The 12,155-nt window shown below is 43.3% G+C and overlaps 1 protein-coding gene across 7 annotated transcripts in view; it reads left to right on the forward strand.

Annotated features, from left to right (window-relative positions):
• LOC132829139 (transducin-like enhancer protein 4) overlaps positions 1-12,155 on the forward strand; it is a 218,736-nt gene that overhangs the window by 191,841 nt on the left and 14,740 nt on the right. For all 7 annotated transcript variants that reach the window (XM_060846467.1, XM_060846469.1, XM_060846470.1 and 4 more), the window contains exon 14: positions 8,943-9,019. In XM_060846467.1, the coding sequence (XP_060702450.1) occupies positions 8,943-9,019 (77 nt within the window). The remainder of the gene's footprint in view (positions 1-8,942; positions 9,020-12,155) is intronic.

The following is a 12,155-nucleotide window of genomic DNA, read 5'->3' on the forward strand; positions in this document are numbered from 1 at the left end:
AGGTCTGTATCCTGAAATATTAGTTCTGCTACTCTGTCTATAAATGCTACCTGACGAGATGAGAATTTTCGACATTTTCGGTTCTTAAGGTCAGATTGGCAATCGTCCTGGGAATCCAGCCACAAATAATTTGTCTTATGTCCCAGCACTGTGTTTTGTTACTAAAATTGCACAGCATGTATTTTCAGCCCCTTGTCATTGCTTAATTGGAGTACATTCCTTGTCATTGTAGGGCTGACTTGCCCAAAGAATGGGGAGCGAATAATGGAATTGTAGTTTAAAGTGGGAGCATATGGATTGTAGCTGAAAGCTCAAGGACAGCAGCTTATCTGAACTCACATTGAATCTCGAGCTAGCTATTGGCATATATTTGTTTCCAAATGTACCTCACAATGTTAGTTTTATTGCAACAAGGCCAATAAATGACATAACGTCGATGGAAGGCTGTGAGTGACTGTTACCTTGTGACTGTAAAAAATACAGGGTCTGCTTCACCAGCTGCAGGTGGGGATTAAAAAAAGGCATTTGTTCACAGTCAGTAAGTAAAATAATAGGTCAAATGAGACAGGGTGACAGACTGCTTGGTCTAGTGACATATTAAATGCATTTGTAGAGAATTCCTAAACCCAGTAAAGGCATAAACATGATATCTTGGAAAAGCTGCTGCAGGAATTTTAAAATTGACTTTTTTTCATGGGTCGAGGGTGTGGTGCTGGAAAAGCACAGAGGGTCAGGCAGCATCCGAGGAGCAGGAGAATCGACGGTTCAAGCATTAGTTCTTCATCAGACCCCATATTCCTGATGAAGAGATTATACTCGAAATGTCGATTTCCTGCTCCTCAGATGCTGCTTGACCTGCTGTGCTTTTCCAGCACCATACTCTCGACTCTAACCTCCAGGATCCACAGTACTCACCTTTGCCTAGTTTATTTTATGGGCGTCACTGGCTGGGCCAATATTTATTGCCTGTCCCTAGTTGCCTTTGAGAAGGTGGTGATGAGCTGCCTTTGTGAACCACTGCAGTCCATGTGCTGTAGGTGGACCCACAATGCTGTGAAGGAGGGAACTCCACGATTTCAACCCACTGCAGGAAAGACGACATGTATTTCAAGTCAGGCCGGTGAGTGGCTTGGTGGAGAACTTGCAGTAAAGTATAAACTCTCAGCAAGTTCACCTGAAATAGCTTTCATTGTAAATTCAGTAGCCCATTGCTTTCAGTGGACTAATACATCCATCACAGTCAAAAAGTGTGGTACTGGAAAAGAACAGCCGGTCAGGTAGCATCCGAGGAGCAGGAAAGTCGATATTCCGAGCATTAGCTCTTCAGCAGGCCCCACATTCCTGATGAAGAGATTATACTCAGAACGTCGATTATACTCTCCTACTCCTCGGATGCTGCCTGACTGGCTGCGTGTTTCCAGCCTCACGCTTTTTGACTCTGATCTCCAGCATCTGCAGTCCTCACTTTCTCCTAATACATCCATCAGCATAGAGGATCAAAGTACTGAGAGACTGGGAATCTCCTCACATACAGTTCCCACTCTGACAAGACTAAAAGGGCATTTCTACTGGACTCGTAGAGTCGTGAAGTCAGACAGCACAGAAACAGACCTTTTGGTCAAAGTCGTCCATGCCGACCAGGTTTCCGACGTGACACCAGTCCCATTGCCTGTGTAGGGTCTGTATCCCACTGACCCTTTCCTGTTCATGACTCCTAGCAGAGTTGCAGTGATGAGGCAGTTCCTAGGCTTAGTCGTTGTGTCTCATGATATTGCTGCCTCATGTCAGAAATAGCAGCATTGTGATTTCTCCAGGAACTGCGAGACCTTCCTCAAGAGCTGGGCAGACCTTGCACAGAGATGCCTCTGCTGCCCATTGGCAGGACCACATCAGCAGAATGTGTACACACACACACACACACACACACACACACACACACGCACATATCGTTTCCACTGTTTGTGTTCCTGGCTAGTGCCAAATGTGGCACAGTATCACACCTCAGTGCCATTCCACACAACAGCCACAGAGCTCTGGAAGGGATACAGTTGATACAAAAACATGATTAAAGTTTAAATTAAGCCACAGTGAATCTCTATCTCTGTTATTATCATGTCTCCAGACTCTGCAGAAAGGCTGTTTAAGTGCTTTGTTTTTCAATTATCCTTTCCAATCAAAGATATTCACAGAATCGCTGAATTGTTATGGAATTGTTATGGAGTCCATTCAGCCCAATGTGTGTGTGCTAGCTGCCTGGCTGAGTACTGCACCTAAATCTACTTCCCTGCTGTTTCTCCAGAACCGTCCACATTCTTCCTTCTCAGGTACTAACCCAATTTTCTCTTGACTGCCTCAATTGACCCTGATTCCATCGCAATATCAGGCACTGCTGTTCAGATGGTGACACGTTGCTGTGTGAGAAGTTTTCTCCTCATGTCTCCGTTGTTTCTTTTCTCATTTTTCGCAAATCTGTTCCCTCTCTTTTTCAATCCTCCCACTGGTGTGAATAGTTTTTTTCCCAATGTACTTTGGCCAGCATCTTCTTAATTTTGACCACCTCTGTCAAATCTCCTCTCAATCTGCTTTTCTCCAATCTATCTGTAACTAAATTTCCACACTCATTCTCATGAATCGTTTCTTTTCTAATGCCTTCATATCTTCACCAAAGTGTGGTTCATGAGAAAGTGTTTTGCACACCCACAGGGTTTCTGTTAGCTGCCAGTCTCTTTTCATATTGTCTCTTTGCTTCTATTATTTCATTTCTTCTTTCCCCTCCGAATCTTCTATGTTAGCCTGGTTCTCTGCTGTATTATCCCTGACATTATAAGGCAGAAGATGGTCTACTAAGGCACTGGGTAAGAGCATATGAAATAGGAGCAGAGTATGAATTCAGCCCTTTGAACTTGCTCTATTGTTGAAGAATATCATGGCCGATCTCCCTCAGCTACACTATCCTGCATTATCGCCATATCCCTGGGTCCCCTTAAATCTGTTGATCTCTGTCTGAGTGCACTCAGCCACAACACCACTAGGATGAAGAATGCCAAAGTTTCGCAGCCCTTCGAATTAAGAAATTTCTGCAAATTGATTGATCCTTTATTCTGAGACAATTCTAGACTCTCCAGCCTGGAATAACAGCTTTGTAGCATCTGTACTCTCAACTTCCTGAAGAGATTTATATGTTTGAATGAGATTACATATTACTCTTTGAGACCCTAGGGATTAGAGACCAAAATAAAGGGACTTTCCCTCTTTTGGGGTAGTCCCCTTTTCCAAAGGAAATTGTGGTTGTCATCTCTTTACAGCATAACAGTCAGTTAAGAGGCTGGAAGAACACAGCAAGCCAGGTAGTGTCAGAAGGTGGAGAAGTCGACGTTTTGGGTATAACACTTCTTCAGGACTTGGTTAGCTCAGTTGGCAGGTTTTGTGATGCAGAATAACGTCCACTGTGTAGGTATAATTCCCACACCAGCTGAAGTTACCACAAAGGTTTCTCCTCCTCAACCTCTCCCTGTGGCAGAACGACCCTCAGTTAAACCACTGGCAATCACTTCTCTCTCTAATGAGAGAGCAGCCCTATGTGCTGGTAGACTGTGGTGACTTTACCTTTATGTAGCAGGTACATCCTTCAGGCAAGCAAGGTTAAGTAGTGTACTGATAATGTGTGTTAAATAGCCTGTTGTTAACTTTATTCTAAAATGGCCTCTGGCCAATGAATGACCAGTTTCCTCAACAGGTAGTGGTGTTGTGGCTTACAACACAGAGGAGTCTGCATTGGAATGTCGCCCAGGAAGTTTTCTCATTGTTCATGGTTGTTCAGTATCCCATTAGTATTTTCAATTCACTTCTTAGGGGGCATGTATCCTCAGAAAGAGAGAGAGGGGCTCACTTTTTTTTAATTCATTCATGGAATGAGGACACCCCTGGCTAAGCCAGTATTAATTGTCCACTCATAATTGCCCGGAGGGCATGGGTGTACGTTTGCTCGCTGAGCTGGAAGGTTTGTTTTCAGATGTTTCATCACCATACTAGGTAACATCATCAGTGAGCCTCTGGATGAAGCACTGGTGGTATGGCCTGCTTTCTATTTATGTGTTTGTGTTTCCTTGAGTTGGTGATGTAATTTCCTGTAGTGATGCCATTTCCTGTTCTTTTTCTCAGGGGTGGTAAATGGGATCCAAGTCAATGTGTTTGTTGATAGAGTTCTGGTTGGAATGCCATGCTATTAAGGTGTGGCTTCTACATGCTTTATAGATTGCCATGCTGAATCTTCTCAAAACTTGCCCAGAGGGCAGCTAAGAGTCAACCACACTGCTATGGTTCTGGAGTCACATGTAGTCCAGACGAGGTAAAGATGGCAGTTTTCCTACCTAAAAAACATTCATGAATGAGATGGCTTTTTGCTGACAATCAGCAATGAATTACTGGTGTTTTAGACTATTAATTCCAGGTTTTCATTGAATTCAATTTCCGTCAACTGCTAGGATTTGAATCCAGGTCCCCAGAACGTTACTTGGGTCTCTGGATTGATAGTCCAGCGATAATACCACTAGGCCACTGCCCCCCCCCCCCAGATATAAACTTTGCTGCTACAGAGTTCCTGATCTTGCCCAGATGATGAAGAAAAATTGAGTCTGTCCTGTTCAGTATTTTCAGATGACTTTTGTGGAGGGGTGTCACTGATTGTGGATTAAAAATGTTTGAGCCTTTTCTTCCCCATGGCCAGTATTGAAAGCTCTCTGGTCCCCTGAGCTTAATTAGGAAGCTGTTAAAATCAGACTCCTAACTGTTTATTGTCTGATCTAACCTTACTCTCCCTTTTGAGATTAATGGAGAGAAACATTGGGTGGAAAGTGGCAACATTTTCCCATGGGTTTTCTGCAGTGTTCCCTCAATGTACTAAATGAATTTTGTAACGATTCCCAGGAACTAAGTGGTGTGGCATGAGTGGAAACCAAAAAAAAAAGTCAGTGTGGGATGTGGGGCTTAATTTCAGAATGGGTTGGGGGTCACACATTTAAGACAAAGGTGGGGAAGAACTTCTTCTCTCAGAGAGTAGTGAATCTGTCGATTTCTTTACCTCAGAGGGTTGTTGAGGCTGGATCATTAAATATGTTCAAGGTTGAGGTCAACTTTTTAATCAGTGAGGGAATTAAGTGGAGTTGAGGATTATCAGATGATCTCAGTGAATGGCGGAGTAGATTTGATGGGCTGAATGGCCTACTTCTGCTCCTACGCCTTATTCTCTTATGTATATTTTTAAAAGGTCCTTGTAAGCATAAAAGAAAAACACATGTCATCTCCAACTATATTGTAATGATCTGGCCCTCAAATGATGACAATTAGAACATAGAACATTACAGCGCAGTACAGGCCCTTCAACCCTTGATGTTGCGCGGACCTGTGAAACAAATCTGAAGCCCATCTAACCTACACTATCCCATTATCATCCATATGTCTATCCAATTATCATTTAAATGCCTGCAAAGTTGGCAAGTCTACAACTGTTGCAAGCAGGAGAAAGTGAGGACTGCAAATGCTGGAGATCAGAGTTGAGAGTGTGGTGCTGGAAAAGCACAGCTGGTTAGCATCTGAGGATTTTCCTGATGAAGGGCTTATGCCCGAAATGTCGATTCTCCTGCTCCTTGGATGATGCCTGACCAAATGTTGCAGGCAGTGTGTTCCACGCCCCTATTACGCTGAGTAAAGAAACTACCTCTGACATCTGTCCTAAATCTATCACCCCTCAGTTTGAAACTATGCCCCCTCATGCTATCCATCACCATCCGAGGAAAAAGGTTCTCACGGTCCACCCGCTCTAATCCATTGATTATCTTAAATGTCTCAATTAAGTCACCTCTCAACCTTCTTCTCTCTAATGAAAACAGCCTCAAGTCCTTCAACCTTTCCTCGTAAGACCTTCCCTCCATACCAGGCAACATCTAGTAAATCTCCACTGAACCCTTTCCAAAGCTTCCACATCCTTCCTATAATGCGGTGACTAGAACTGCATACAATGCTCCACATGCAGCTGCACCTGAGTTTTGTAAAACTGCAGCATGATCTCATGGTTCTGAAACTCAATCCCTCTACCAATAAAAGCTGACACTCTATGCCTTCTTAACAGCCCTATCAACCTGGGTGGCAATTTTGAGGGATCTGTTTTCATGGACACCGAGATCCCTCTGTTCATCTACACTACCAAGAATCTGACCATTAGCCCACTACTCTGTATTCCTGTTACTCCTTCCAAAGTGAATCACCTCACACTTTTCTGCATTAAAGTCCATTTGCCACCTCTCAGCCCAGCTCTGTAACTTATCTATGTCCCTCTGTAACCTACAACATCCTTCTGCATTATCCACAACTGCGCTGACCTTAGTGTTGTCTGCAAATGTGCTAACCCATCCTTCTTTGCCCTCATCTAGGTCGTTTATAAAAATGACAAACAGCAGTGGACCCAAAACAGATCCGTGCGGTACACCACGAGAAACAGAACTCCAGAATGAACATTTCCCATCAACCACCACCGTCTGTCTTGTTTCAGCTAGCTAGTTTCTGATCCAAACCTCTAAATCGCCCTCAATCCCATGCCCCCGTATTTTGTACAGTAGCCTGCCATGGGGAACCTTATCCAAAGCCTTACCGAAATCCATGTACACCAGATCAACAGCTTTACCTTCATCCACCTGTTTGGTCAGCTTCTCAAAGAAAATTATTGAATTCAGTTTAAAATTTACCACAGCATTTGAACTTGTGCCTTATAGATTTTAACTTCAGAGCCATAACCATTCTACTACCAGACCCGAGAGTGCTTTTATATTGTAGCTTGTGTGTTAGTCATCCAACAGAAGAAAAGTTGAATTGTTAGTGTTGGAGCAAAACAACAATCTTTTGTTTCCATTCACCAAGCTCAAAGTAGAAACAGCGAAGGAGGCTGGCCTTTTGAATAGTTAGAAAATGTGGAAAATATAGCTGTTATTTTTCCCCAATTTTGCATTAAAAATGCCATGACCAGGGAGGAAGATATCTCAATCCTTCTTCACATCATCAAATATCATCAGGCAGAAGTGCCTTTGTGATTTTGGACAGAGGTTGGCTCTCGTGATTTTGAAGGTGTAGGTCAGAGAGTCACAATCTTTCAATCAATTGAGAGAATATTGAAAGGGGAAACTATGTTTGGGAAGTGAGGGAGCAAGCTTTATGGTGACGAGTGAGTGGACCCTGATGAGGGCGAGTACCTGAGGTTGTATTTGAGGAAGTAGTGACATTTATTCCAATTACAGTTTTTTTCAAGTTTAGAGTCTTATGAACTGTGAAGTAATAAACTGTTTTTAAAGTGAACCATTCACACAATGCAAAATAAAATGAATCAGGAGGTAGTATTTAAAAATGTGTGCACTTTTAAAAGTCCCATGAGATAACCTCTCAAGAAACTTCACATTATCATTTGATGTTTCTAGATTAGGATTCCAAAGCTTTTCACAAAGCCCCGAGAAATGCTCTTATCTTTTATTTGAAGGTCTTGAATTGCTTTAGCATCAAACTTACTTCAGTAATTCTACAAAGCCAGCTGTAGCAGACTGACTTGGTCATTGGTATTAAATGGCCCCACATCTTCTCACCAACTCTAACAATGACTCATCAACTTACAAACTTTTAAAAAAATATTTTCATGGGACACAGATGCCACTGCTTGGGCTAGTATTTATAGCCCCATCTCTAACTGCCCTTGAACTGAGTGGCTTTGTAGGCCATTTCAAATCCAGAGATGTGCAGGTTAGGGTGAATTGGCCATGCTAAATTGCCCATAGTGTTCAGGGATGCGTAGGTTAGGTGCATTAATCAAGGGTATATATAGAGTAATGGGGACGGTTTGGGGGGGATACTCTTCGGAGGGGGTTGGTGTGGCCTTGTTGAGTCGAAGGGCCTGTTTCCACACTTCAGGGATTCTATGGATTCAATATTTCAGGGGAAGGCTGGAGTAGGTAGCGAGTAGGAGACTGGAGAGGGAGATAGTGATCGAAAAGGGAAGGGAGGATGCCACAGGGAAGATGGCTGCTGAATTAGCTTCAAGCTCCAGAAACTGATATGAGTGCATTTTGCCTGTCAATTTCACCTGAACAATCATGTTAAACTTGCCTTTCATCTGTTAATTTCCTGTCGCAGGAGTCGGGTGGGGGGGAGCCTTGTAAGTTTCTTGCTCATGGACTCAAGTGTGGCATACCTCACTTACCCATCAAGGTGAGCAGGCCCCTTGATTGACAGTTTCAGAGTTGCTTGGCTGAGACAGAACTCTGGTTTTCTGTGACTTACATTAAAATTGCCCTCAGTGCCTTGCAGCCATCTGCATAGAGAGCCTTTATGCTCAGTCCTAACCTCAGCAGAGCAGACCACGTCTGCACAACTGCGAGGTCATCTGCTTCCAACATCCTTGATTATTCCGAGGGCAAAAAATGCTAATGTTGTGCCTGGAAGTGCCAAATTTAATGATGATCACACCGACTAGGAAATAGGGTCAATAAAAAACATTCCAATATGATCTCCACAGTAAAGCAGACACAACTTTTCACCATTTCAGTCCGAGCTAGATTCACTGGTAGGTGTCAAAGGTAAAAGATTAATGTGAGTGTCTAAATAGTTTGTAGGTTACTTACATTAGACCACTGCAGAACTAGTTTGTTTTGCCTCCCAAACCAATACAGTGCTACAGTAGACTGCTCCCAAATTACTGTATTTACATATAACCATAGATGATGTGATAAGCATTTACATGAATGGTGTGGGGAGACTAACGATGGGGCTTTCAGTCACAGTTGAGGGAATTGCAGAATGTTTATCCTTTAACTGACCTCTTAGTGCAGTCTGTCCCACATGCCAGTGGTTTTGATATGTGTGGCAATCCCAACCACAGCTGACACAAATGATTTCTGTGCTTTCAGGTTGCCTTTGAGTCACATCCTCATATGCGTGCTTCAGGACTTCCTCCCAGCCTGCCCACGATCCCTGGGGGAAAACCGTGAGTTTCATTACAGAGTTGCTTACTGACTGCGCAGAGTCAACTAAAACCTTTGACTTCTTGGAACTCAAGTTGCAATTTTTGTTCCAAAATCTTTATTTATTTCTTTCTCTCTCTCTCTCTCTCTCTCTCTCTCTCTCTCGTGCTGTTAGGTCCCATGATTGAGGGAATTGATGCCTGTATTCTGGAAATTTGCCTTTCTCAATGTGACCTGTGTCCCTATGATTTTGTGAAACTGACTTTATAATCACTTAGTAGGCCCTCACTGAATTTTTTTTCTCATTTGAATCATCAACTAAGGATTTAGAATCATAGGATAGAATCCCGACAGTGCAGAAAGAAGCCATTTGGCCTATTGAGCCCACACCAACCCTCCGAAGAATATCTCACCCAGACCCAGCACCCCCATCATGTCCCTGTAACCCTGCATTTTCCCATGGCTAACACACCTAACCTGCACATCCCTGGACACTGTGGGCAATTTAGCATGGCCAATCCAGCTAACCTGCACATCTTTGGTCTGTGGGTGGAAACCGGAGCAAAACCATGCAAACACAGGGAGAGTGTGCAAACTCCACTCAGACAGTCACCCTAGGGTGGAATTGAATCCATGGCACTGTGAGGCAGCAGTACTAACCAGTGAGCCACCAGGCCATCTTCTGAGCCACTGGTCCACCTTCAAGGCCAATCCTTTAATCCTAGCCCAGCCTTCCTGATCAAGCCTGTGAAGGAATGAGTTAACCTCTCCTTTGATGCACAGTCAGTGAATGGTGCTGGCTGTTGTACTAGATTACTGTGCACACCTTGCACTGAGTGCACGTGATGTGCCAGGACAGTAAAGGAAAGGGCCAAGGACCAGAAACCAGCCAAGGGTGTCCAGTGATCAGCTCGGTACTGGCATGGAGGACAGTGAGGGGGATGGGATGGAGGAAACACCCATTAGAGCTGTTCAGGCACAATATCCTTTTACTTTATAAATGGGACTGCCGAATCTTTTAACCTGACTCAGCATGCCTTGAGTGCTGATAGGGCACTTTGTCTAATCAACCTGTGTAGAGATGTTATTCCACACCATTGGAGTGGATGGGACCTAAATCCAGGCCTCCTGGCTCAGAGATAGGGACACTACCACTGCGCCACAAGAGCTGCATTGAGGTAAGCTTGCATATTCTCCCTGTGTCTGCGTGGGTTTCCTCCGGGTGCTCCGGTTTCCTCCCACAGTCCAAAGATGTGCAGGTCAGGTGAATTGGCCATGCTAAATTGCTCATAGTGTTAGGTAAATGTTGGGGTATGGGTGGGTTGCGCTTCGGCGGGTCGGTGTGGACTTGTTGGGCCGAAGGGCCTGTTTCCACACTGTAGGTAATCTAATCTAAAAGTTAGGACATAGGTTTCATTTCAGCCCATTATTAGCCCTGGCATGACAACTGAACATAACTCTGGAATATTTTGGGTTGATGCCTTTTTTTAACTTTGAGGCATATATTTGGATGTTGATATTTCCCGTTGTCTTGCCTACCCTGATTTGCCAAATCCCATCCTGTGAGCTGAGCCACAATATTAAGGCTGGCTGCATTGTAGTAGGCATCAAACTCAGCCACACCCCAGCTTAGACTGGAAAAGCTGCCTCTAAGATTCCAGTTGGGTGACTCATTTAGTTTCCCACCTGAAAATTTCTCTGAATATAATCACACGCCCCACAAAACATAGAGCAACTCTCAACTGAAAGCTAGCTTGAAATGATAACCCAAAGATACAGACTTTGGATGTGATTTACATTCAAAAAATAAGGACACAAAAGGACCTGATTGGTCGCAAAACCAATTGTAACATTCAACTTTACTTGAAATATGCCACAACCATGTTTCTTCTTTACTCCCTCTTTGAGTTCTTTCAAGAGTCTGATTAAAAAGCATTTTTTCAACAATTGAAAATTTAAATGGCCTTAGTTCTTGCTTAGAGTTTTGTGCCATTATTGTATTCTGTTCAGCCTAGCTGGTCCATGCCAGACTTTATGGTCCACACAAGCCTTCCCTCATTCTATCAATGTAACCTTTGTTTCCTTTTCATCCTCAAGTATATTTTGCCCTATGTTTACCTAATCGAGGCCACTTCATATTTCTGTTGAGTGTATTAATGAGCAAAGTGTCCTTGATACAAAAGGGAATGTGCATAAATGGGAGTTATATCAGACAAGGGCAAGGCTCTGGTATTTCACTAGTCATATTGACACTGTCAGCAGGTTGAAATGGAGCTGTATAATTATTAATAATGGGTGCAATAATGCATTTATAGAAATACTAAATGTTCATTATTTCATTGATCTTGGTAATCTATCATAATTAGATACTGCTACCATGCACTGTGACTTCAGACTTTAATCCTTAATCTCTTGGTACAGAGTCAAATTCAGATTGTTTTTGCTTTGCTACTCAATAGTAAATCAACGTTTTTGCAGAGATTGCTGTTGTATCGAGCTTAAGCGTGTTAATTAATAAAGGAATCACCAAGAAAAATCACAGCAATTTGGGCAGAACTGAGCCAGGAGCTTTTATTTGTAATAGGCAGGTCAGGAGATTGATGTTGTTCATGGATAAGCTTTGGCATGTCGCTGACATGCTGTTTGACAATGAAGGGGGACTCTGCCAGTTCCATTCCATTGAAGTCCACAGAGAGCAGGGTTGAGCCGATGGAAGTCTGGAATTAGCATGTCGTAACTATTTAACACAGGAGTGCCATTGCTACTGTAGTTTCATGGTGTCACTCAAAAGACACCAATACTGGTGGTATAGTGGACAGTGAAGGGGATCATCTAAGAGTATAATGGGATCATGATCAACTGAGCCAGTGGGCAGAAGCATGGAGTTTGATGCAGAGGTGTCACATTTTGGTAAGACAAATCAGGCAGGACTTACACTGTTAATGTAGGGCCCTGGGGAAATGTTGTTGAACAGACAGACCTAGGGGTGCATGTATATAGTTCCTTAAAAGGGGTGTCACAGGTAGACAGGATGGTGAAGAAGGCATTTGGCACACTTGGCTTCATCAGTTAGAGCAGGAGGAGGGACATCATGTTACAACTTACAAGATATTGGTAAGGCCACATTTCAATCACCCTGCCATGGGAAGGATGTTATTA

Source organism: Hemiscyllium ocellatum, chromosome 28 (genome assembly GCF_020745735.1).
Source record: "Hemiscyllium ocellatum isolate sHemOce1 chromosome 28, sHemOce1.pat.X.cur, whole genome shotgun sequence".
Classification (NCBI taxonomy): Eukaryota; Metazoa; Chordata; class Chondrichthyes; order Orectolobiformes; family Hemiscylliidae; genus Hemiscyllium; species Hemiscyllium ocellatum.